At 39.9% G+C, this 26385-nt stretch overlaps 1 protein-coding gene across 2 annotated transcripts; it reads left to right on the forward strand.

Moving 5' to 3' along the window:
- On the forward strand, nt 1-25373 carry chrnd (cholinergic receptor, nicotinic, delta (muscle)). Of its 2 annotated transcripts, none has more exons than XM_059944620.1 (12): nt 1-68; nt 2399-2544; nt 5822-5866; nt 7643-7752; nt 8951-9106; nt 10167-10276; nt 12039-12239; nt 17842-17953; nt 19602-19716; nt 19993-20209; nt 21358-21485; nt 24904-25373. In XM_059944620.1, the coding sequence occupies exons 1-12, from the start codon at nt 17-19 to the stop codon at nt 25084-25086; spliced, it is 1575 nt and encodes a 524-aa protein (XP_059800603.1). In that variant the 5' UTR covers nt 1-16; the 3' UTR covers nt 25087-25373. The 2 variants fall into 2 exon arrangements, with proteins under 2 accessions (XP_059800603.1, XP_059800613.1); XM_059944630.1 differs by having other exon boundaries at nt 21361-21485.
- The last annotated feature ends 1012 nt before the right edge of the window (nt 25374-26385 follow it).

Raw genomic sequence — 26385 nt, forward strand, 5'->3', positions numbered from 1 at the left:
ACTACACTCTTTCAAAATGAAGAACATTCATTTAGTTTACATTCTCATTTCCTGCCTGTTTTTCACAGGTAAGTTATACTTTATTATTACTGAAGGAAGTTTATTGTGCTAATAGAGATTTCTTTTGGCTTGAGTTGACAGTTTTCTCTGACCCTATCCCGGCTGGAGCTATTGTGATGAGTTTCTTCAAATTGAACATTTTCTTTCAACATGAAGAGAAATGAATTTCTATTGAAATGTTTGAAACTATAATGTTTTCTTTAAAAACGATAGTCCTAGAAGCTTAGGTATAAGTTCTTTTAACTTCAGTTTGTGTTAAAAATTAGATCTCTTTGGAGAACTAAAGAAGCTTTAGTTCCGTTGTACATTTATAGTTATAAGACTTTCTACCGATTTCCATTTTGGTTGGTTGGAGGACTACTTCTGCAACCCTCAGTATTTTGGTTATTATGACACTACATCCATATTTAGTTGTCACTGTTCACAAGTCAGCAATAGCCAACACTAAAGCTGAGTTTTCCCATTGACTGTTAGTAACGTCTGATATTCTACAATGGACAACTGCACATTTTATAAATTAGTTCAGAGTGACGGGAAGCAGCTTTCTGACAACAGGCAGATGCCAACAAGATACTGAAGTTTGATGATACAGAAACAGGTGGTAACGTAAGCTGTGATGAGATTAAGTAAAGCAGGTGTATAGACAGCAAAAAAACCCACACTTCTGGAGGAACTCAGCAGGCCGGGAAGCATCTGTAGTGGCAGAGGGGTGGTCAATGTTTTGAGTTAAGATTCTACATGAAGATTAGATCCGAAATGTTGACCATCTCTTTGCCTTCACAGATGCTACTCGACCTACTGAATTGACCCAGTAGTTTGTTTTCTTGCTCCAGATTTCAGCACTCAACTCTATCCTTACTCAACTCTTGGCCTAGCTTGTCATAACACCTGTATTATATGATGAATGACACCTTATTTCAGAACTCATTCCTTGACACAAAATATACTTACCTTAGAATGGGTCCATTCTACAGGTCAAGTACCTAAATACTTTGGACTGCTGTTAAATATTATTGCTGGCTGTTCAACAATGTAGTTCATGCAGCTGAGGATAATGCAGCTCAGATTGGAAAACAATGGCTAGCAAAGTTCACCCAGGGGAAAATATTTCAAGACAATGAAATCTGCCCTCTGACTGAGGAACCTCTGAAAGAAAACAGGAAAATGTGAGTAGAAATAGGCCATCAGGCCATTCAAGCCTGCCCCACTATTTCACACTATCATGGTTAATCTATGTTGTCCTTAAATTCTCTCCTATACCATTTCTCCAAATAATATATTCATTGATCTATGAAATATTTCTCTACCTTATCTTTAAATACTTATAATGATGCTGTTTCCATTATCTGCTGGGGCAGACAATTCCAGAATTTAACTCCCCCTATGAGAAGGAATTTCAACACACCATCATTTTAAATGATTTGCTCCTTGTCTTATAGCTATATCCCTTGTTCAAGACTCTCCCACTAGTGAAAACATCCCCACATCAGCCCTGGAAAGCCCCTTTAGGATATTATATTCTTGATTATGTCATCCCTCGTTCTTCTAAACTCCAAAGAATTAAATTCAAAACCATTTAGTAGGACAACCCTCTCATCCCATGGATTAGCCTGATGAATGCCATTTGTACTGTCTCCAATGTGCTATTTCATTTTTTATGTAAGACGTCAAAACTCTAGAGACCATTCAGATAAGGTTCACTAGCAACCAATACTATTGCAGCAAAATCTCCCTGTTTTTGAACTCCAACCCTCATGCAAATTACCATTTGCCTTCTTACCTTCTTGTTGGCTCTCCCTTCTAGCATCATTTGATTCATGCACCAGAACACCTTGGTCCCTCTGTACTAACTTATCCAGGTGTTTCACAGTACCATCATACGTGCTTCCAACCCACGAGATGCACAAGCGTAAATAGTGGAGGAAACAGAGTCTAATTTCTGGATCCTTATGATTTGACCATCATTGTTGCTTCACACTCTTGAAAACGATTGAATTTCTTGGCATCTTTAATATTCTGCTGTTAAATTGGAAATTGTTCACTTTAAGCCCAAAAGTGATACTATCTACAAATCTCAGGCCAATCAAAGTCTATTTTCTTCAGTCATGTCAATCAAAGGTTAATGCATGACGAATGAAACTTCAGGAGAGGGGTATTCAACCTTAATTGACAGAAAGACTCAAAACCCAACAAGTATTTGGCTCTCTTCTTTTTAAGCACAATTATCACTTTTTAACTTGAAAACTGGAGCATCCTGACATCTGTATTGATTTTAGTTAATGAGGTAATTTCTCTATACGTTCCCAATGCCTGACATTCTTTTTCCTTTGTTCTGTAGGATGTTTTAGTCTGAACGAGGAGGAGAGGCTGATTAATGACCTTTTAGTTGTCAACAAGTATGACAAACATGTACGGCCAGTCCAGCATAAGGATGAAGTGGTGAATATTGCTCTGAGTTTAACGCTCTCCAATCTTGTTTCACTGGTAAGTCATTTAGATATTAAGTGACCATTCGAATATATGCAAATTGCTAATTCAGAGAAATTATTTGCAATTTTACCTTTCACTGACTCTGCATAAACAATAATTTCAATGTCAAATAGAATTACTTAACTCTATAGCTATAATATTTCATTTCTGTCTATTTGATTCAGATTATACCAAAATATAATTAAATTAACTTACTATTTTTGAAGCTGTATAATAGAGGATCTGGGTAAAGAAATCCGCTGAAGAGCTCTGAAACTTTTGAAAGAGCAGTTTGATTATTTTTTCTTGTCTTACTGTACTTACAGTACAATGCAGTTATGATTGACAGTGATATCAAGTCAGCCAGTTCTATTCCAGCATCTAAGTAGTCCAAATTACTGTCTACTGCAGCTCTGTAAAGATGCTCTTTCTGCACTCACTAAAAAAAGCAGGAAAGTTACTGATGACCTAGCAGTGAAAGACAACGCTTCACAAAGGATTTGATTAATCAGCAATGTTGATCAGTGTTAATGTTGTGTAAAGGTAAAGTTGCTGATGGTACCACATAGTGAATGGAAAGTTTCTCATTGTTGTGATCAGAATGTTAATTGGAAGTATGGTATGTAAAGACTTAACACACACAAAATGCTGGAGGAACTCAGCAGGCCAGCTGGCATCTATGGAAAAGAGAACAGTCGACATTTTGGGCCAAAACCTTGGCAGGACTGCTGAGTGGATGTTGATGGAATTGGTGGACGTTGAGAACTCAGATTCTCAGAAGGCCTTTGACAAGGTGCCACACATGTGGCTGCTTAACAAGTTAAGAGCATATGGCATTATAGGAAAGATATTAGCCTAGATGGAGCATTGGCTGATTGGCAGGAGGGAAGGAGCAGGAGTAGAGGGAGCCTTTTCTGATTGGCTACTGGTGACCAGTAGTGTTCCACAGGGATCTGTGTTGGGACCGATTTTTTTTTAATGTTACAGTATTTGCCAATAATTTGGATGATGGAATAGATGGCTTTGTGGCCAAGTTGTGGATGATACAAAGATAGGTGGAGGGACAGGTAGTTTTGAGGAAACAGAGAGGCTGCAAAAGGTCTTAGACAGTTTAGGAGAATGGGCAGAGAAGTGGCAGATGGAATACAGTATCGGGAAGTGCATGGTCATGCACTGTACCTTCTTCCTGATGGCAGCAGCAAGAAGAGAGCATGTCCTGTGTGGTGGGGTTCCCTGATGATTGATGTTGCCTTCCTGTGACAGTGTTTCATGTAGATGTGCTCAGTGGAGGGGAGGGCTTTATCCATGATGGACTGGGCCATATCCACTACTTTTTGTAGGTTATTCCATTCAAGGGCATTAGTATCTCCATATCAGTCTGTGATGCAGCCAGTCAATATACTCTCCACTACACATCTATAGAATTTTGTCAAAGTTTTAGATGTCATGCCAAATCTTCATAAACTCCTAAAGGAAGAAAGCCATGCTTTCTTCATAATTGCACTTGCGTGCTGGGCTCAGGACAGATCTTCTGAAATAATAACACCAAGGAATTTAAAGTTGCTGACCCTCTCCACCTCATCCTCTGATGAGGACTGACTCATGAACCTCAAGTGACCACTGTGTGTATGTTATCATCATCAGTCACAATCTCGTCTTCCTTTCGGTTATGTATTTGGACAAGCAATGAGGTGTTCATTGTCCAGCCATAATTCTAACCATTGAATGCACACAAAATATGGATGCAAACCGACAAGAAACTGCACTGAGATCTATAAAGAAATGACTGTGTGCAATTCACAAAATACATCAAATGTATAGCTCTTAGCAAATAAGTATAAGATCATTGTACATGTCCCAGTATATTGTTACTATGTATATTGTTTTTGTCATGTTGAGACACAGTAGCTTAACAGCTAATGCTATACAGCGCCAACTATCCAGGTTCAATTCTTGCTACTGTCTGTAAGGAGTTTGTATGTTCTCTCTCTGAGGTAAAGTTACAGCAATATAAGACGTTAGTTTGACCCCACTTGGAGTACTGTGTTCAGTTCCAGTCACCTCACTGCAGGAAGGATGTGGATACTATAGAGAGAGTGCAGAGGAGATTTGCAAGGATGTTGCCTGGATTGGGGAGCATGCCTCATGAGAATAGGTTGAGTGAACTTGGCCTTTTCTCTTTGGAGCAACAGAGGTTGAGAGGTGACCTTATAGAGGTGTATAAGATGATGAGAGGCATTGATCATGTGGATAGCCAGAGGCTTTTTCCTAGGGTTGAAATGGCTAACATGAGGGAGCCTAGTTTTAAGGTGCTTGGAAGTACATATAAGGGGGATGTCAGAGATAAGATTTTCACACAGAGCGGTGGGTGCGTGGAATGCACTGCCAGTGAAGATGGATACGATAGGGTCTTTTAAGAGACTCTCAGATAGGTACATGGAGCTTAGAAAAATAGAGGGCAATGCTGTAGGGAAATTCTAGGCAGTTTCTAGAGTAGGTTATATGGTGGGCACAACATTGTGGGCTGAAGGGCCTGTAATGTGCTGTTGATCTCTTATGTTCTTATGATCGTGTGGGTTTCCCTTCCCATTCCTATGGCATATTGATTAGTAAGGTTAGTAACTTGTGGACTTGCTATGTTGGCGCCAGAACATAAGTTCACAACACTTGTGGGCTGCTATCAGCACATATTTACAAGGAGATTTACAAGGATCTTGCCTGGACTGGGGAGCATGCCTTATGAGAATAGGTTGAGTGAACTCAGCCTTTTCTCCTTAGGAGTGAAGGAGGATGAGAGGTGACCTGATAGAGGTTTACAAGATGATGAGAGGCATTGATTGTGTGGATAATCAGAGGCTTTTTCCCAGGGCTGAAATGGTTGCCACATGAGAACACAGGTTTAAGGTGCTAGGGAGCAGGTACAGAGGAGATGTCAGGGGTAAGTTTTTTACTCAGAGAGTGGTGAGTGCATGGAATGGGCTGCCGGCAACATCGGTGGAGGCAGATATGATAGGGTCTTTGAAGAGGCTTTTAGATAGGTACATGGAGCTTAGTAAAATAGAGGGCTATAGGTAAGTATAGTAATTTCTAAGGTAAGGACATGTTCAGCACAACTTTGTGGGCCGAAGGACCTGTATTGTGCTGTAGGTTTTCTATGTTTCTATGTTTGGACTGTGTTGGTCATTGATCTAAATGACATATTTCACTGTATGTTTCAATGTGCATCTGACAAATAAAGCTAATCTTTAATGTTTAGCTTCTAATGTAATACTATACCTTCAATTCCTTATAGAAAGAAAGTGATGAAACCCTTACTTCAAATGTATGGATTGACCACGTAAGTAAAAGAACCTGCATTGTTTCATATAACTAAATTGTGTTTTCATCATGCAAACAAGACCATAAGAGATAGGAACAGAATTAGGCCATTCAGCCTATTGAATCTTGTCCACCATTCCATCATGGCTGAATTATAATCCCTCTCCACCAACTACCATCGACCCATCCTCCCCTGGTTTCACCTGTCACCTTCAGCTTGTACTCCATTCCCTGTCCCCCACATTCTTATTCTGGGTTCTGCCCCCTTCCTTTCCAGTATTAAAGAAGGGCCACAGCCTGAAACGTGGGCTGTTTATTCCCCTCCATAGATACTGTCTGACTAGCTGAGTTCCTCCAACATTTTCTGTGTTGCTGAAGAATTCCAGCATCTGCAGAATCTCTTGTGTTCAGGAAAAGTATTTATATGAAAATGATGAATTTGACATTGAGCCCTAAACATTACAGCACGCCTGGTGGAAGATGAGGTGTGTTCCTCAATCTGGAATTGCGTTTCATTGGAACAGTGTAATAGACTATAGGGAGAAGTAAGATGTGGCAGTGGATTGGGGAAATAAAGTGCCAGGCAACTGGAAGCTCAGATTCATCCTTGTGGACTGAACAAAAGGTTTTCTGCTGTGTGGTCACCAAATCTCCATTTAAATGTTATGTGTAGAGGAGACACTACTAGCCCACTTTCTTTTTACTAAAACTGCTGAAGTTTCCCAACACTTCTGAGTTTTATTTCAGAAATCTACATGTAACCCGCTAACTGGGCTCGTATGCAACCCTGGCTCATTAGCCAATTTTGCTAACAGCCATGGGACTCAGCGGTGAGAAGGCCACTGTTATAAACAATATACATCTAGAGTCGGTATGTTTTGGGTTTTATCCAAACAGGAACATCGTAATTAAAGAAACCCCAGCTTGTGCGAATACTGCATAAATACTGCCCTTACACAATTATTGGTCGGCAAGAAATAACAGATCATACACTTCATAAAATTACAAAGAAAGCATACAATATTTTCAAAATTCAGCTTTATTGAAAAAGAAAAGAAAAAAAATAAGAGGGCCCATTACAGTTAAGCCAGTCCAAATGTGCACATAAAGTTGGAGCTGACCCTGGTGATGTCCTTTTATCAATCGCTGGTGATGTCTTTTTATTCATATGCTGGACTCACAGTCTGCGTGACAGCATGCACCACATTCCAAACTTCACCCAAAATCCATCTTGAACAAGTGGGCTCTCTCTTGGGAGTATTGGCCCTTCTTCCTTACAGCCATTAATCTGCACAAGCACTGTGTATTGGTGTCTCTCCTTCCAATGGCATTCTCTGGCATCTTCCCTCCCCTTCCTCTGCCAAAAAAACAACCCCAACCAGACTACTGTCCACAGAAAAGCTCCCTCCACCCTGCTCTCTAGAACATTCCTCTAATTCTGCCATTCTGATTGGCTGACACAACATTCCTAAATTGTGCAACAGAGCGTCTTATTTCTAGCCAAAACAAAAACATTCTACCAGCAGGACACACTGCTTCTTAACCAGGGCATACACAACATGCACAACAGTGACTATACAAATGGGAATGCTTGAAGAAACATTTCAAGCAGCGTTACTGATTCAATAATGTTGAGAGTACCTAAAATGAATCAAGTCATTGTAACAATTCAAAAACCCAGTGAAATTTTACTGGCTACTTGTACATGTTGTTATGTAAATAATGTTTGAGATCTGAACCCATTTATCTAATTCCCAATTCATTTGGCAACAAGTTGTTCTGCTTCTTGATGTAGGCATGGTATGATTATCGACTGACCTGGAATACATCAGAATACAGTGATATTTCCATTCTTCGGCTTCCTCCTGGTTTGATATGGATACCGGACATTGTCCTAGAAAACAAGTAGGAAAACTTATTCCTTCAAAGCATGTCTCTTTGAATGAAAAAGCTTTTGTTCACTGCAAAATGCAGAACTTTGTTCATATGCAACATTTCTTGGGACCTTCTTGGGATCTTCAAATTAATGGGCATTTACCAAAACTGCAAACATAGTGACTTCAGTTCTCTATTAATTGGCTTCCCCGGACATGAAATGATGGAATTTTGGTCTGTTGTGCTGCTACATATCACTTAATTTTTCCATAGGTACACTGGTTGTTCCAGTGAGAACCCCTATCCCAGTCAGTGACATGCCCAAGGTGATAGAACCCTCCAGACACATTTAAATTTCAAGTATAAGGTGCCCCATAAAAGCTATAAAGCTTAACATACTGCTCTTAGATGGATGTAAGTGACCTAGGACACATATTATGCAATAAATGTTTGTCTTGGAGAAAGCTGCCACTACCATGGCCAATTTGAGACTAAACACAAACTTAAAGATAAACTCCTCATATTTTGCATGGATTACCTGCTAAAATAAATATTGAAATCTTCAACTCCTGTAACTGCTCGCCACCCCATCCCTTCGATCTCCCTCCTGATCTATTGTCCTCCATCACCATTCCCCTTTTCTATCTGTCCGTCACTCACACACTCCTCTTTCTGGTTCCCCTCGCCCGCTACTCCCCCCCCCCCCCCACTATCCTCTCCTGTTAGATTGCATCATCTTCAGTTCTTCCAAGTATCACCTCACAGTTCCTAGCACCATTCCAACTTTCCCCTCTCTCATCTGACAATCGACACCTCCCCAGCCTACATTCACCTGCCAGCTCTTGTTCCCCCCTTCCCCTCCCCTTTTTTAAACCAGCTATGTCCCTTCAATCTTTCAGTCCAGATGAAGGGTCTCAACCCAAAATGCCAACTGTCCATTTCCTTCCACAGATGTGACATGACACACTGAGTTTCTCCATCGTTTTGTATATTGTTCCACAGTTCAGTGTCTCTTATGTCTCTATTTTACTTTGCGTCTAATCACATGGCAAATATTTTAGGTTAACAATAGCTAATTTCAGTTACCTATCACTAAAATCCATTATCTTGTGAGTAGAGACAATAAACAAATATAATATGAACCTGCAAAAATGTGTTGAATAGCTATTAAAGGTTTGCTGAAATGTTAGCTTTGTATATTTAATCTCTCCTATGCCTTACTCACTAGCAATGATGGGCAGTACAATGTGGCTTTTTTTTGCAATGTCCTGGTCCAACCAGATGGATTGGTTACATGGCTTCCCCCTGCAATATTCAGGAGCTCCTGTCCCATCAACGTCCTTTATTTTCCATTTGACTGGCAGAACTGCTCCTTAAAATTCACGTAAGTACAAGTTGATTTATTTGCTCCATGAAAGTCTTGTTTCTATCTTCTGAAATTGGAAAGAAGTGGGTGTGGATTCTTGCCAGTGATGGGAAATGCAATTAATTTTCATGGTTATGTCATATTAGCATGCAGAAATTGCATTCCTAATAGCAATGATCATGATGGAAAGAAAATCCAAAGGTGTACTAGACACAATGTTGACTACCCCTTTCTCTTTGCTGGGACTGTCTGAACTAATAAAGATTGATTCCTGATCCCAGACTAACTACCTCTGCCTTTGGGTTACATGCCCATAACTTAGCTACATTCATGCCTGGCCAACTGTGTTCTTGGAGAACTTTATCAGCAGCTGAACAGAGTGGAACTCTTCACTACATAATCAGCTTCATTGTAGCTTCAGCTGATGAATTGTCAAAACTTCCCTCAGTAGTTTTGAAAAGCTTCCATAACAGGGTTAACTGGGAGGACTACTCATATATGTGTGCCCTCACCAAAAAGAGCCCATGATTCCCTCCCTTTATACCTTTTAGTTATTGTGTTCAGTATCTGAAACACTATTAATTTTAATGGGAATTGCAGACCAGATATAGGAGGCAAAGGAACTGGTAAGCTACTTGTTGTTATACTTTATCTAGTATCTTTAATCATTTTTAGTATTTTGTGGTTTCAATTTAATCTTTTATAACATTTAGTTTTTATAATCAGTGATTTCAATCTTTGAATGACAGAGACATTAAACTTAATTATGGGATTGTGACTTATACAGCTGGTAAACCATTGCCCCTGCCTTGCTGACTGTCAAGGCTGTTGGTTGGGTTGATCCTAACAATGCCATTGGCTGGCCTAACACAGCTCAGACCAAACAGCCTCATGATGTATTTGCAGACCCAATGACTTATCCTTGCAAATTCAGTCATTGATACATGCAGACACTGATGGCAGTGGGGGAGGTGGAGGGGGTTCTGTTATGGTCTATGTGTCACTAGTGTTAATCATTACACCTATAAAAATTCAACATTTTAACTTTAGTATCTTTTTTTTTCTTTTTCTATGAAAGTTCTTTGAATTATAATGCAGAGGAGATAAATATGGAGCTAACAACAGAAGTTGCAGATGGCAAGGAGCATCCCATTGAATGGGTTATTATTGATCCTGAAGCTTTCACAGGTAACACATTATTAACGACATTACTGTTTACCAGAGCATATTATTTACTAATAATTTAATTTATACATGTATTAGTTAATGATAAAATATATCATCCTTTGCTCTGGTACCATTGTGATGTTCAAGGGTTCATTTATTTTTAAAACATGCATCCATATACAACTCTGAAATTTGCCTTCTCCAGATAACCACGAAACAAAAAAGATACAAGTCATTCAGAGAGAAACATTAAACCCCACCATCCCCAGCACAAAAGAAGAAATGGCATCCTGATCATCAGCCCCCCCCCCCCAAATGTGCTGATATGAACAGAAATTATGTGGTCTAAAAAGATTAACATATATAACAGGACTAAGTGGCAGCTCATGGAAATGTTCAGTGAAACAAATCTAGCTTTAGTCTGAGACTCCATCTGGTCATTTTATATTACTGTATATCAGCTGTGAAATGAGAACTATTACAGCTCCACTGCAACTGGTTCTTTTACATGAGCTGCTGCGACCAACAAAATTGCTGACAAGACTGTAGTTTAGCCACATTTTGATGGAAGGCTATTCTATGTGGCCAGTTTCATGATTTAAAATCAATGATGTCCCTAAGTTATAATGAAGTGAGATGCCTGGCTTGCAATGCACTTGACGTCTAGACAATTAGAAATACAGATCTCACTCGGAGCTGAATTCCTGATTATAGTATGAGGGAATTACATAAACTGCATTAAACTTTGCAAAAAGATGCCCCGTGGTCCCATTACTGTTGCTAGTTGCAGCAAATAGGTACTTGGAAACATGTCTGCTGTAAACTGCAGAACAGCAAATGAAAGTGAAAGTTGTTAGATGTCCTTTGAGGTTTTTGCTAGATGCATTTCTGTCTCTGCTTTCAATTTTATTCACTATCATAAACACTAAGGATAATTTTGTAATATAAAACTACTGCAGCTATCCCCCTGAGCACCTGCAGTAAATGACCATTTTAACTGGATGCTTCCTCATTTCAGCAGATTCCATTTTTAGCACTAATTTGCTAATGACCTGGGATTTGTGGAAAGTGGGGGATGTATTTTTGCCACCAAATATAGGAAATGAAATGTTTTTACTTCACTCACTTGGTTGTCTCATTTGTTCCTAAATAATTAATAGAAGAGAGAAAGGGGATTCTGTGGATGCTGGAAATCTTAGGCAACACACAAACATACAAAATTCTGGAGGAATTCAGAAGATTGGGCAGCTTCCATGGAGTGAAATAAATAGTTGACTTTTCAGGCTGAGACCCATCAACAGATTGAATGGATATATAACTTAACTTGAGCTCTATGCTTGTTGCTGACAGAAAGCCTTTGTTGGCCTGTTACATGATACAATTGTGAGGCTTCCTCAGTGGATGTAAGAATTCCAGTAGTATTTTTTTTTGTGAACACGACATGGACAAAAAATGAGAAAAGTGTCTTGTTCTTACTGTTCTCTATGATACTGGTCATAGATATGTTATTAATAATAAACATGAGAAATTCTGCAGATGCTGGAAATCCAAAGCAACACACACAAAATGCTGAAGGAACTTAGCAGGTCAGACAGCAGCCATGGAAATGAATAAACAGTTGATGTTTTGGGCCGAGGCCCTTCTTCTGGACCTTAATGATCTTCTTCAATGAGATTTGCCTCAAGGATGATAAACTCACCCATTGGGAGTATTTGTTTTTGCTGTTCCACAGTGCAATTTTCCTGTTTTTTTTGATAACATCTTTATTTTTCATTTTATGCAGAGAATGGTGAATGGGAAATTATTCACAAAGCTGCAAAAAAGAACATCCATACAGACTTTCTCCCTAACACTACCAGATACCAGGATGTGACCTTCTATCTCATAATTAGACGCAAGCCTTTGTTTTATGTCATCAACATCATTACTCCATGCATCCTCATCTCCTTCCTGGCATCACTGGCCTTTTATCTTCCTGCAGACAGTGAGTATTTCTCATTTCACTGTACAATTCTCCACAAACAGTACATTTTTAAACAAAGGTATTTACCACAGTAACCACTCTTGATGCAGTGGATTATAGACGGAATACAAAGAAAAATATTTTCTCTAGAATTTAAGTGACACTAGATGGCTAACAGTAAGCTATATGTGACTGCAACATGATTGTTAACTTCAGATCATCAGAGACTTCCTTATGCCATTACAGTGTCTGGTGTAGATTAATTGATGTAAGGTTAAGCAATTAATCTAAGATGGTAATCTAGGTAGTCACTGGATGATTTAATGACCTTTTATTTGGAGTCTTTGGCAAAGACTCTTTTAGCTCCTGCTCCTAAGTTGCATTGGTCAATTTATTCGACTAGCAACCTAGAGAAGGGAGCTCAGATCTCACCATGGCAGCTGAGAAATTCAAATATAATGAACTAGATAAATTCAGTAACACAGACATTCTCTCTACAACCACTGGTTCTCTGATCTCCAATCTACACTAATGTCAATTTGCAGTCACCAATTAAACCAAGAACCCGTGAATGCAACAGGTCTTTGGGATGTGGGTGGAGGACAAAGCCCCCAAGGAGGCTGTGCACCTTCCACACTGATAGTATCAGAAGTCAGAATCAGACATGGGTCATCTTTCAACGGAGGTAAGGAGGATTTTTTTTTTAGCCAGAGAGCAGTAAATCTGTGGAATGCTCTACCACAGACTAAGGTGGAGGTCAAGTCTGTGCGTATATTTAAGGCAGAAGTTGATAGTTTCCTGATCGGTCAGGGTGTCAAAGGATGTGGTGAGAAGGCAAGTGTATGGGGTTGAGTGGGATTTGGGATCAGCCATGATGGAATGGCAGAGTAGACTTGATAGGCTGAATGGCCTAATTCTGCTCTTGTGGTCTCACTATCTGTAAGGAGTTTGTGCATTCTCTGATGACCGTGAAGGTTTCTTCCGGGTATTCCAGTTTCTTCCCATATTCCAAAATTGTACAGGTTAGGATTAGTAAGCACTGGAAGCATGGTGACACTTGTGAACTGTTGTTTGTTGACACAAATGATGCGTTTCACTGAATATTTTGATAGTTGGTGCACATGTGGCAAATAAAGCTAATCTGACCTAATCTATTGAGAAAGCTTTGGGCCTTGTTCAAGGATTTTTACCTTTTCTGAATATTTCCTTTGATCTTCAGAACAATAAACACTCTGGAAACGAATATGTGCTCTTTCTGTTTCTCACTCTAATTGCTTTAATTATTAAGCTCCCTTTCGCTTTAGTTGACTGTCCAGTTTCTGTTTCGAAGTATGAACTGAAGGGTCTTTTTAGTAAAGGATATACAATGAAATACTCTCCAGGTAGCTGAATGTCTGCTGCTCTAACAATACTCAAGCAGCCGCACACTTTCCAGGACAAAGCACCCTGGTTGATTGGCACCCCATCCACCTCCCAAGTTGTGCAGCCTCTCCAACACTTTCTTATCACTGCTGCAGTGTGCAACATCTACAAATGCACAGCAGTATCTTGACAAAACTTTTTAAATAATATTTCCCAAACTAACACTTGGACAGGTGGTAATACATGGAAACGGCACCACCAGCAATTTCCTCCCTATGTCCCACACCATTTTATTTTGCATGTCTTTCAGTTCCAAGTCTAAATCCTGGAGCTCCCTACCAAAAGCACCATCTTAATACCTTCATGTTGTGGCAACCCACTTTCTGCGCAGGCAAACTGGCTCACAAATAGCCACCGCGCGGAGAGAGACTTTGGTAATCCACCTCTGACATCATTTCTGCCCGGAGAGGGCGGGTGCTAGGGATTAAATGCCAGGGCTGCAAAGTTTGAATAAACTAGTCTCGAAATGGCTTACCGACTGTGTGTCGTTATTTCGGTGCTCTATGTAGCACATCGCTACATTGGTGACCCCGACGGTCCAAACAGGATTTGGACCAAAGATGACCGACTCTTCCAGCTGTTCACGCAGTTTCACTAAAACTGCCGACTTTCTGGACGCTGCGACCACGCATGTGGTTTAGCCGAGCAGAAGCCCAGTTCCAGATTCCAGGAGATGGTCGCCCAGGTTGCGGATTTCAAACAGTCGCCCCCGGAAGAAGGCAAATATGAAGCATTCAAAGCACTGCTCATTGGGACCTTTGGCCTCTCACGGCGTGAGCGGGGTGCCCGCCTGCTTCACCTGAACGGCTTGGGAGACAGACTGCCATCAGCATTGATGAACGAGATGCTGGCCCTGGCTGACGGACACAAGCTCTGCCTCAAAGTAGACACGATCCGCCACTTTGCCCGGCCCAACACAGTCAAAGGCCTTCAGGGGTTCGATGGTCTGGTGAAATTCTACCACCGTTTCCTCCCCTCAGCAGCCCGTATCATGCGCCCTTTGTACACCCTGATGTCGGGGAAAGGCAAGGACATTACTTGGGGGGAGGAGGCCGGGGCTGCTTTCATTAAAGCCAAGGAAGCCTTGGAAGATGCCACGATGCTGGTGCACCCCAGAACGGATGTTCCGACTGTACTCACGGTGGACGCATCTGACACAGCAGTCGGTGGGGTGCTGGAGCAACTCATCGAGGGGCGCTGGCAACCCCTGGCGTTCTTCAGCAAGCACCTACGACCACCCAAACACAAGTACAGTGCTTTCGACCGGGAGCTGTTGGGCCTGTATCTGGCAATCCGGCATTTCAGGTACTTCTTAGAAGGCAGGCAGTTCACCACGTTCACGGACCACAAACCGTTGACCTTCACGTTCACGAAGGTGTCTGATCCCTGGTCGGCTCGCCAGCAGTGACATCTGTCCTACATCTCCGAGTACACGACGGACATCCAGCATGTCTCTGGAAAGGACGACGTCGTGGCGGACGCACTCTCCAGACCAGCTGTCCAGGCCCTGTCCCTGGGGGTGGACTATGCAGCACTGGCAGAGGCACAGCAGGCAGATGACGAGATGCCCAGCTACAGGACCGCAGTCTCGGGTTTGCAGCTGCAGGACTTTCTCGTAGGCCCAGGTGAGAGGGCCCTCCTGTGTGACGTGGTTAACAGCCAACCTTACCCCATCGTCCCAGCAGCCTGGAGGTGGCGAGTTTTCGACTCCATACATGGTTTGGCGCACCCATCTATCAGGACAACCTTCCAGCTGGTCTCCAGCAAGTTCACATGGCACGGACTTCGAAAGCAGGTCAGTGAATGGGCCAGAACGTGCATACAGTGCCAAACAGCCAAGGTGCAGCGGCACACTAAAGCCCCGCCGCAGCAGTTCACTGGGCACCGCTACAGTGGCTGTACGAGGGGCCGTTCAAGGTGATCATCAACAACGGGTCCATGTATGTTCTGTACATTGGGGGGAGAGAGGAGGTTTTCACGGTGGACCAACTCAAACCAGCCCACGTGGACTTGGTGCAGCCGGTCAAAGTTCAGGCACCGCGGCGCAGAGGCAGACCTCCCAAACAGAGGCTGATCCAGACTGTGGACATTGGGGGGGTGTATCGCCGGTTTTGGGGGGGTTATGTGGCGACCCACTTTCTGCGCAGGCAAACCAGCTCACAAATAGCCAGCGCATGGGGGGGGAGACTTTGGTAATGCACCTCTGATGTCATTTCCACCCGGAGAGGGTGGGCGCTGGGGATTAAATGCCAGTGCCGCGAAGTTTGAATAAACTAGTCTTGAAATGGCTTACCGACTGTGTGTCGTTATTTCAGCACTGTGTGTAGCACATACAATGTGACTAATTTCAAAGAAGGTGACTGCCACTACCTTCACAAGGATATTTAGGGATGGTTAGTAAATAGAGGCCCCAAGAACAATCACAGATTCTGTAAATAAATGAAAAAAAATCTTGAGGAAGGGATGATTGTTAGTCCAGTGGTAGATTCTCCAGGTTTAGAAGAGGTTTGGGCTTCAGTTGTTGCTATATTAATGGAAAACTGGTGAATAGCTCCACAATGTAAAATAGAATTTAAATATAAATGTGAAAATCAAATTAATACTTTTCCAGTAATACTGCAGAAATGGTGATAAACTATATTAAAGGAGAATAATTGCTCATTTCCTTTTTGGGCATAACAAGACAGAGCCAATCACCCAAGGCTTAATGAGTCTTTTTTATCTTTATTCCATTGGTTCTATAGCTGGTAAACCTTATATTAATACGAATAAAATGAGAAGGGAGATGGAGACAGAGAAGATTAAATAGGGAGAAAACTTGAAAGCAGTACCTAATGTGATGATTTTAAGAAAATAGACAAGAAACTGTAAAAAGTGTTTTGCCAAGTATAATTGAAGGAGACCATAAGATATAGGAGCAAAATTAGGCCATTCAGCCCATTGAGTCTGTTCCACCATTTCATCATGGCTGATCCCAGATCCAACTCAACCCAATACACCTGCCTTTTTGCCATATCCTTTAATGCCCTGACAGGTCAGGAAACTATCAACTTCGACCTTAAATATACCCAAGGATTTGGCCTCCCCCACAGTCTGTGGCAGGGAATTCCACAGATTCAGTACTCTCTGGCTAAAAATATTCCTCCTTACCTCTGTTCTAAATGGTTGCCCCTCAATTTTGAGGTTGTGCCCTCTAGTTCTGAATACCCTCATGATAGGAAACATCCTCTCCACATCTACCCTACCTAGTCTTTCAACATTCGGTAGGTTTAAATGGTACCCCCCTCCCCCCGCATTCTCCTAAATTCCAGTGAGTACAAGCCCAAAGATGCCAAACACTCCTCATATGTTAACTCCTTTGTTCCCAGAATCATCCTTGTGAACCTCCTCTGAGCCTTTTCCAGTGACAACACATCCTTTCTGACCATTTATGAAACCATTATTCAGAATACTGATCAAATATAGGGATTCAGTTAAATGGGATTTAATTCAAAGTGAATTCTTCAAATGTTTTGGAAAAGAATAATACCTCTTTTAAAATAATCAGGAAATGCCAACACTTCACAGATAATGAAATATACTTAACATATAACAAACCTTGATATAAAAAGATCTAACAAAAACTTTTTGGTTAGCTTTCATTCCCAGAAAGGTTGTTAGCCCCTTTTGGGTGGTTTCTGCTAAGCAAATGTTGGTCCAAATTTTCCTTAGATTATTTTAACCAAAACATTTCTGAACCAATGATATCTGTTCTGTTGTTTGCTCTGTACTCAATGTATTGATCTGAATTTGTCCAAAGAGAAAATAGCATTGTCATGGAAATGCATGCGTTCATTTGGCACAAAGACTTTGACATTCTTGTTGTTATTAATCCAATTCACAAAGGAGTTGTCCAAATTCTGCTCTTAGATGTCAAATTCATCTAAAATACCATCTTGCTGATGCAAGGTTGTGGTCTGATAATTCAAACAACATGGTACCTCAGTCAGTTTTGTGAGGGAATTGGGAAAGTGGGAAGGTAACTCACAGGTAAGCTCATGCACATTATCTCAGATTCCATCCATAACGTTTTAGAGCAACATGTAAACAAATATTTTAAATGATATCATGTAGACTGCTTTATTTTTAAACCCAAAATAGGCAAAAATTATTGCAACACTCTAAATTATGAACTTGTTCTGCTGTCTGTATTCTTTCTCAGGTGGTGAGAAGATGACCTTATCTATCTCTGTCTTGCTTGCTCAGTCTGTTTTCCTGCTGCTAATTTCACAAAGATTACCGGAGACAGCTCTTGCTGTTCCACTGATTGGAAAGTAAGTGATCATAAATTTGTACAACAGACGGTGAGCATTTTCCAAACTAATATCCTGCTTCTGGTATTTACTATGCTAAAGTATGACTCTAGATTCTAAATTTGCACACTGTCGAAAGTAACTATAATCGCTGGTTAAGAGGCACAGCTCTTTCTGAAATGTATACAATTTACTCATTATAAGGATTCCCATGTTTGGACCATCAGAATTAGAACAACAAATTTTGTGTACTATCAATTCATCCAGGGGACTTTGTAGGAAGGTTATCAAACACAAAATGTAACCCTGAGACCCATAAGATAAACTGGGCAGAAAAAGAAAGTTATGGAGGCATTGGGCAGGATTTCTACAGCTTTAGAGTTTAATCATTTTAGTTGAATGATTAAAATTGCAGGTCCATAAGGATGTAAGACTGGAATTGAATGACTACAGATATATGAAAATTAGAAAATGTTACACAAAATACAGATTGTGCAAGGTCTTAAAAATAAGGATTTTTTTTTGGAGAAGAAGTTTTGCTTCACTGTGAGTTAAAATGAATATGGTATGGTTGATAGGAAGTAGAGGGCCATGAAGAAGATGTATGGGAATTCAGATAGAATCTCTTCTAGAGTCAAATATAACACCAAATTGTGGGAAAAGTTCTACTTAATTAGAATACCAAGAAATATAAAAGATGTATTTTTGATTGTATGGAGGGAATTCAGCAAAGGTGGAAGGATGGTAAGGTAGTTAATATGGTGTACATGATACTTGCCTTTATCTTTGAGGCACAAGAGTACAAGCTCTAGCTAGTCAGGCTCAGTTAACACAGATAACAGAGGATAAGGTCTAAACTTGACAACTTTGAAGAACTTGCTTATTCATTTCCACAAATGGGATTTTTTGTGATGTTTTCCCCCCAACATAACATTTGGATGCTTGGTTGCTTTTCACTACAATCTGTCTCTGGGTGATAACACTTGGCTTCAGTTCACCATTACATAGAAGCTTCTATAATATTAGTAAATTTAAAAGTCCAATGTATGTACATACATTCATTTCTACAAATGGCTGAACTTGTTTCCTCTCTCTCTCCCCACTTTTAGTAATTGTTACTTAGCAAACCCGTGTTCCTTTGGTGACATTCATTAAAATACTAATGAGGGTATGGTTATCAAATCAAGTGGGTTTTTTTTAAATCTAATAACTTAACCATCTACCGTAGGTTTAGTTACTTTAATTTATTATACATGCAGCACAGGTCACATGAAAATCTTTCAGAGGAGTTGTGCACTGGAGAAATACACGTTCTTGCAAAAGGACAACATTGTCACCAAATGCTTAGGGGATGCAGCAACACCTACATATCACAATGGTCCTCTATGGCTGTGATGTTAAAGACCCTGCTTTGAAATGATAAAGCTTTGTTTCTCACTGTTTCTCATTGTTTCTCACAGAAAACTAACCAAACTGTATTGTCCAAAGGGTATAGGAGCACCACAATCAGACACTTCTCTCAATAATAGACAAAAATATTACATTTAAGAAGAAAGAGTCAATTATGATCTGAATTTAGCAATGTCTCTTCAATAGTGTTTCTATCATAAATGACTATAAATGATTTGTTGAAAGAGTATTAAGTGATATTGTCCATTTTGTCTTCCAGGTACTTAATGTTCATAATGAGTCTGGTCACTATTGTGGTAGTGAATTGCATCATTGTGTTAAACTTTCACTTCCGAACTCCAAGCACACATGTTCTCTCATCTGGAATTAAATGGGTATGGTAACAACAGTAACATTTGGTTTCTGTATTTGCATGGCAAGGCAAATTACCATTTTTTAAGGAGTAAAAGACCAAATGATGCTTAATGCTTTGATTAAACAGTTTGATTATCTTGCACAATTTGGAAAAGTGAATAAATAAGGTAACTGAAACATTGAAATGTTATTCAAACTAAACCATAGTCCTTCATAATGCTGTGGGTGAAATTAGAAATGTGGAGAGAAAATTAAAAACATTCATCCTTATAGTTAATTTTACGTTGATCTTCCAGCTCTTTTTGGAAAAACTCCCACGGATCCTCCACATGTCACGTGCTACCAAAGATGAGCCATCAGCTTGGCAGAACAACTTGATGCTGCGTCGCAGCAGTTCTATTGGATACATTTCCAAAGCACAAGAATATTTTAACATCAAATCTAGAAGTGAACTTATGTTTGAAAAACAATCTGAACGCCATGGATTGACACCACGAGCGACTCCAACAATTGGTGAGTATCTTTTAATTTCTCTAGCCTAATTTCTACATCTTGCTCTCAATAGTTTCCTCATGTTACTAGTTCAGGGATTGGTGCTGCTGAATCTTGTGGCATGCAATATAGTGATGCAGAACTCCTTTTATGTTGCCTTTCCTAACATCAAACATCAATGTAAATGTAAAAGCCTACTAGTCTTTGTCACCTGCTATCTTTATTGAGCTGTTAGAGGAAGTGCATAAAACTGGACCAAGGGTGGTGCAACAAACAGAGATGCTGCTTCACAGCACTTGCAACCTGGATTCAATCTCACCATCCATACAACCATATAACAATTACAGCACGGAAACAGGCCATCTCCACCCTTCTAGTCCGTGCCGAATGCTTACTCACTGTTTATATTTATTTTACCATACTTATTTTATAAATACTGTATCCAGTGATACAGTATTTGCCTGAACATTGCCTGGAGATCATGGGGCCTCAGACTCCCTTCCATATCTCAAGGATGTATGGATTGGTGAATTTATTGGCCATTCCAAATGGTAACTACTGTGTAGAGGAGTGATAGAATCAGGTGGGGGTTGATAGGAATAAGTGTAGAAGAGGTTAAAGGGAAAAATAAGTAGAGAGAATGGGATTTATCTGTGAGCCAGCATGGATTTGATGGGATGATATGGCCTTTTCCTTTGTCATTAGGAAATATAAAAGATGATCTGAATGGAAATGAGCAAAATTTGTCTGAAACTAATCAAGGGTAACAAAAACTTAATACCTTCACTTACTTTCAATCTTAGGAAGCTCAATTTCAGAAGACTGCTCTTTATTCTGAATTAAATGGTTTTAAATAATTAAAATAGACTTATTTTCAAGATCACGAACAGAAATAGTAGATTAAGAAATGCTAATGAGAATGATGCATGACTGTCTTTATTTTATAATCCAGTTTTTCAAGCCTAAGTTTTAGTTATTTAAAAAAGTTAAGTTGAACTTGGCTCCAAAGTTCTCCAAATTAGAATTTCTCTTTCCTGAATTTAAATATCAGGACAAAGTGGAGAAACTGAATCCAAGCTTCTTGCATGCTTTGTCTCAAGTTTCTGAATACAAGCACAGACTTTATTCAGAAATGTCGTGCAACAAATGAAAATTCTGGTGTTTTAAAGCAGGTTTTAGGAGCAGTGGGAATGATAACGTGGATATTTCAGACCAGCTTCATGCAGAAATCAAATCGGGCATCGATGGGACAAATTGCATCGTGAAACACATAAAAGATCAAAATGCCTATGATGAGGTAGGTTCAGTCAACAAGGAGACACTGCATTATTAAAATTGATTTGATTTTCACTGGCACTTTATCACCTAGAATATTTATTTGATCAGTAGATGGGAAACAGTGGGCATTAAACTGTAAAGCTTCAGGCATAGACAAAAATAGTTGGTAAGGGAGCAAAATGGTAACTAGTAGTAATTTAGGGTTTTGAGGTCGGTAAGAGAACTGTTCCTTAGTGTAAAGAAATGGGGAATAGGGCAAAGTGATTTAGCCTTAGAGATTTATTCTTGAATTATAAAGTGAATAATTCTTGGCACAGTAGTGCAACACTATTACAACACCAGGGACCCAGGTTCAATTCCTGCAGCTGTTTGTAAGGAGTTTGTAAGTTCTTCCCATGACCATGTGTGTTTCCTCCACATGGTTTAGCTTCCTCCCACATCCCAAAGATGTATGGATTAGAAGGTTAATTGGTCACAAGGGTGAAATTGGACACAACTTGCTCATTGGGCCAGAAGGGTCTGATCTCTAAATAGAATAATATTTTTAAAATTCCATGAGATAGTAAGATTATGTCTCATGGACCAAATGATCTCTCGTACTGTAATGATGCTGCACTTGAGGAACTAAGAGCCGTAATCAACAGAAAGGAAGCAACGTACCATGGTGCCTGTTACATAATGGCAAGAAACTTTAATCCGACTAGCTTGGTGAAGTTCTGCCAATCTACTATCGACACATCACCTGCAATGCCGGTGGAGTTAACACACTCAACAACTGCCATACATCCATCAAGAAAGCCTACCACTCCTACCCTCACCTGCACTTTAGTAAACTCAACCACCTAGATGTGCCTATTTTGCCTACAAACAGACAGGCTGATGAGGGCAGCTCCATTGAAAGGTCTACAAAGAGCTAGACGGCAGAAAAAGAAGAGAAAATTGGGATTGCTTTAAATTGGTGATTTGGATGACATTCAAGGATTCATCAGTGGTCATAAATGAATATGCCATAGTCATCAACAACTGCATAAGAACATAAGTGCACAACTCCAATGCCGTCTTCAGATTCGCCAATGACACTATTGTTGTTGGACAAATTACAAGTGGCAATGAGTCAACTTACTGAAGTGAGATATTATCACCTGGTTGAGTGATGTGGCAAAAATAACAAAAGAGTTTGATTGTTGACTTCAGGAAGGGGAAGGAGGGTGAACATGCAACAGACTATACTGGGGCACTGGTAGTGGAGAGAGTTAGCAGCTTTAAATTGCTGGGTGTTAACATATCAGACAACCTGCTCAGGGCCCAGCACACAGAGGCAAGCATAAGGAAAGTTTGCTAGCGCCTTTACTTAGGAGGTTAAGAAGGCTCAGCTTTTCATCAAACACCCTAACAAACTTTACAGATGCACTGTTGAAATTATTCTGACCAATTGCATCGTGGTCTGGTACAGCATCTTGAATGCTCAGGAACATAACAGGCAGACGGAGCAAAGAGTTAAATTATACCACAGAGGCAATATTCAAAAGGACTGAAGGTGCTGTATTTAAATGCACATAGCATTTGGAATAAGGTTAATGAACTCGTGGTGCAATTAGAGATTGATCAGTATGACGTTGTGGGCAACACTGAGTCATGGCTGAAAGAAAGCCATGGTTGGGAACTTAACATCAAAGAATATATATTGTATCGACAAGCCAGGCAGGAAGACATAGATGGTGGTGTGCCTCAGTTGGTAAGAGATAGAATTACATCTTCAGAAAGAAGTGACATATGGTCAGAGAATGTTGAATCTTTGTGGGTGGAGTTAAGAACTGCAAGGGTAAGAAAAAATATTATGGGAATCATATATAGGCCTCCAAATAGTACCCAAGATATGAGGTTAAAATTGCAAAGGGAAATGGAAGAGGCATGTAATGATGGTAATGACACAATTGTAATGGGGACTTCAATATGCAAGGGGATTGGGAAAATCAGGTTGGTGTTGGATCATAAGAGAGGGAATTTGTTGAATGCCTACAAGATGTTTTTTTAGAGCAGCTTGTGCTTCAGCCAAGTTGGGGGAAAGCCATCTTAGATTGGGTGTTGTGTAATATTCCAGATCTTACTAGGGAGCTTAATGTAAAAGAGCCCTTAGAAGGCAATAACCAAAACATGATTGAATTCATACTGCAATTTGAGAGGGAGAAAGATAAGTCACATGTATAAGTATTGCAATGGAATAAAGGGAATTACAGAGGCATGAGAGAGGAGCTTGCCCAGATGAATTGGAGGAGGATACTGGTGGGAATGACAGCAGAGCAGAGATGGCTGAAGTTTCTGGGAATAGTTCACAAGGTGCAGGATAGATATGTATCCAGAACTAGAACGCATTGTCTTAAAATTGAGAGGAGACATTTTAGAGCAGAAGTAAGGAGGAATTTTTTTTTAGCCTGAGAGTAGTGTATCTGTGGAATGCTCTGCCACAGACTGCGGTGGAGGCCAAGTCCATAGGTATATTTAAGGTGAAAGTTGATCGTTTCCTGATCTGTCAGGGCCTCAAAGCATACAGCAAGAAAGGTGTATAGGGTTGAGTGGATTCAGGGATCAGCCTTCATGGAATGGTGGAGCAGATTTGATGGGCTGAATGGCCTAATTCCATTCCTATGTCTTATGGTCTAAGCTGCAAAGATTGGTAGACTCTGCTCAATAAATCATGAACACATCCCTCCACTCCATAAGACCAGAAGGAAAAAATTTCTTTGAAATCTGCATCAATCGTATATCACCAAGATTTTTGCTTTCCACTGGCTGGCTCTTTGAGCATTCAGAGATTCCATTATCCTGTGCTTAATGAATGTCAATGGCACAGCACCAATATTTCAGCATTTCCCTCCCTATGTATCTCAATATCTTTGACTTCATTTTCCTCAAAGATATTCCATGACATTTACCCCTTTGAACAAGTTTTTTTTATCACCTCTATTATTTACAGGTAGCTGTTTCTTTAGCCGATTGTTAGTTTTGTCTGATGTGCTTCCATGAAGCATTCTGGAATATTATCAGATTGCTGTTGTCAGCTACAGTAGATTTTTAAGAAAATTCAGTCAGCTGAAAACCCATATGTTAAGTATCATCATATGGATGTAGAGAATCCTGATTTTCCAATATTCCTGTACATAATAATTTCATTAAATTATTTAAAATATCATGAAATTATTCCTGTGTTGGGCTGTTTGAAAATTTGCTTCTATTATATGTTACATAAAACACCACAATTGGAAATGTGTGCCAGAAAAAAATGTTAAATTGCATACTTACTTTATCTTTGCATTCTCAAAGCATACCTTAAATTAATATTACAATTTGACTCACTGCTATAACACAGACAGAACAAAGAGAATTTCATATGAAATTATTTAAAAGAATAAATTACTTTTTTCCCCTTTCCATTTCAGGAAGTTGAGAGCTGGAATCTAGTGGCCCAGACTATTGACAGACTGTGCATGCTCATCGTAACTCCAGTAATGATCTTTGGAACTATCTTCATTTTTGTGATGGGAAACCTCAACCATCCCCCACCATTGCCATTTGAAGGCGATCCCTTTGAATATTCACCAGATCGTCCACGATGTATGTAACTGAAGAAACTGCAAAGTACAGGGAGAATTATTGGAGAGACTGCTCTCTCTCTCGCGCACACACACATGCATGCACACTCACAAAAACAGCACAAAGAAACACATCACAAGAGAAAACTAAAAATATAGCACAAACATGTAATAATTAGAGAAATGTAGAAGTACTGCTGCAATCAATTTTTCGATTTTAGATTAGCTAACCCACTGATAATCTTGAATATGAATCTCTACAATGGCAGCAAAATAACGGCTTGAGTTGCAACTCACTTCCAGAACAGACAGGGTTGTCATGTAGGAAACATATGAGCTTTGTTTTCAAAAAAATTAATTCTTAATCTATATGAACCTGTATTAAATTCACAAGACCACCTGAGCATTTTTATAACCTGTTGTAATTACTCTTCAATGACAGTTGACATGGTAACCTAGAAAGTAGATTTCACTGCTTATTGGCAAGCTAAACCATTGCTGTATTTATTTCTGTTACTCATTTCCTGCAAAAAGAAATCATGAAATTGGTCCAAGACATTTGTATTGGCATTGGGTGATTTAAACCCTGAACCTCTGCTAAACTAGGACTTGTGCCTTTCAGATGCACAATTCACACTAAGAAAGATGTCAGCCATTAAAAGTACATTTTCTCTAGATCTGGGCAAGATGTAAGCAATTGCTGACTCCTCCAAGTGTGGCAATCTCCACTCAATTCAGCAGTGCAAACATAAATTACAGGGTTATAGAGTCATAGACTGTGACAGCACAGGAACAGGCTGCACTGGCTCATCTAATCCATGCCAAACTTATTCTGACTAATCCTATTAATCTACACTTGGACCATAACTCCCATGTCCTACCCATCCATGTATTCTTCCAAATTTCCTTTTAATGTTGCAATCAAATACACTTCCATTAATAGCTTGTTCCACACTCTGACCACCCCAAGTAAAGAAATTCCCCTTTGTTCTCCTTAAATAATTCACATTTCACCCTTAACCCCTGATCTCTAGTTCTAGTCTCACATAACCTCAGTGGATCTAGCTTGCTTATATCTACCCTATCTATACCCCTGATAATTTTGTATATCAAATCTCCCAATTCTCCAGCATTCCAGGGAATAATGTCCTAACCTGTTCAGCCTTTCCCTATAATTCAGATCCTCAATTCTCAGCAACATCTTTGCAAAACGTCTTTGTTTTCTCAACCTTATTGATATCTTTTCTGTAAGTAGATTACCAGAACTACGAACAATATTCTAAATTTGGCTTCACCAAAGTCTTAGACAACTTCAACATAACATCCCAA

This window comes from Hypanus sabinus, chromosome 2, assembly GCF_030144855.1.
Source record: "Hypanus sabinus isolate sHypSab1 chromosome 2, sHypSab1.hap1, whole genome shotgun sequence".
Lineage (NCBI taxonomy): Eukaryota > Metazoa > Chordata > Chondrichthyes > Myliobatiformes > Dasyatidae > Hypanus > Hypanus sabinus.

Excerpts from the sequence above, each read along its gene's own strand:
- chrnd (XM_059944620.1), top strand. The coding sequence starts at position 17 with ATGAAGAACATTCATTTAGTTTACATTCTCATTTCCTGCCTGTTTTTC. Across the intron at positions 9,107-10,166 it reads AACTGCTCCTTAAAATTCAC|TTCTTTGAATTATAATGCAG; the intron begins GTAAGTACAAGT and ends TTTCTATGAAAG. Across the intron at positions 20,210-21,357 it reads ACGAGCGACTCCAACAATTG|CAGGTTTTAGGAGCAGTGGG; the intron begins GTGAGTATCTTT and ends GGTGTTTTAAAG.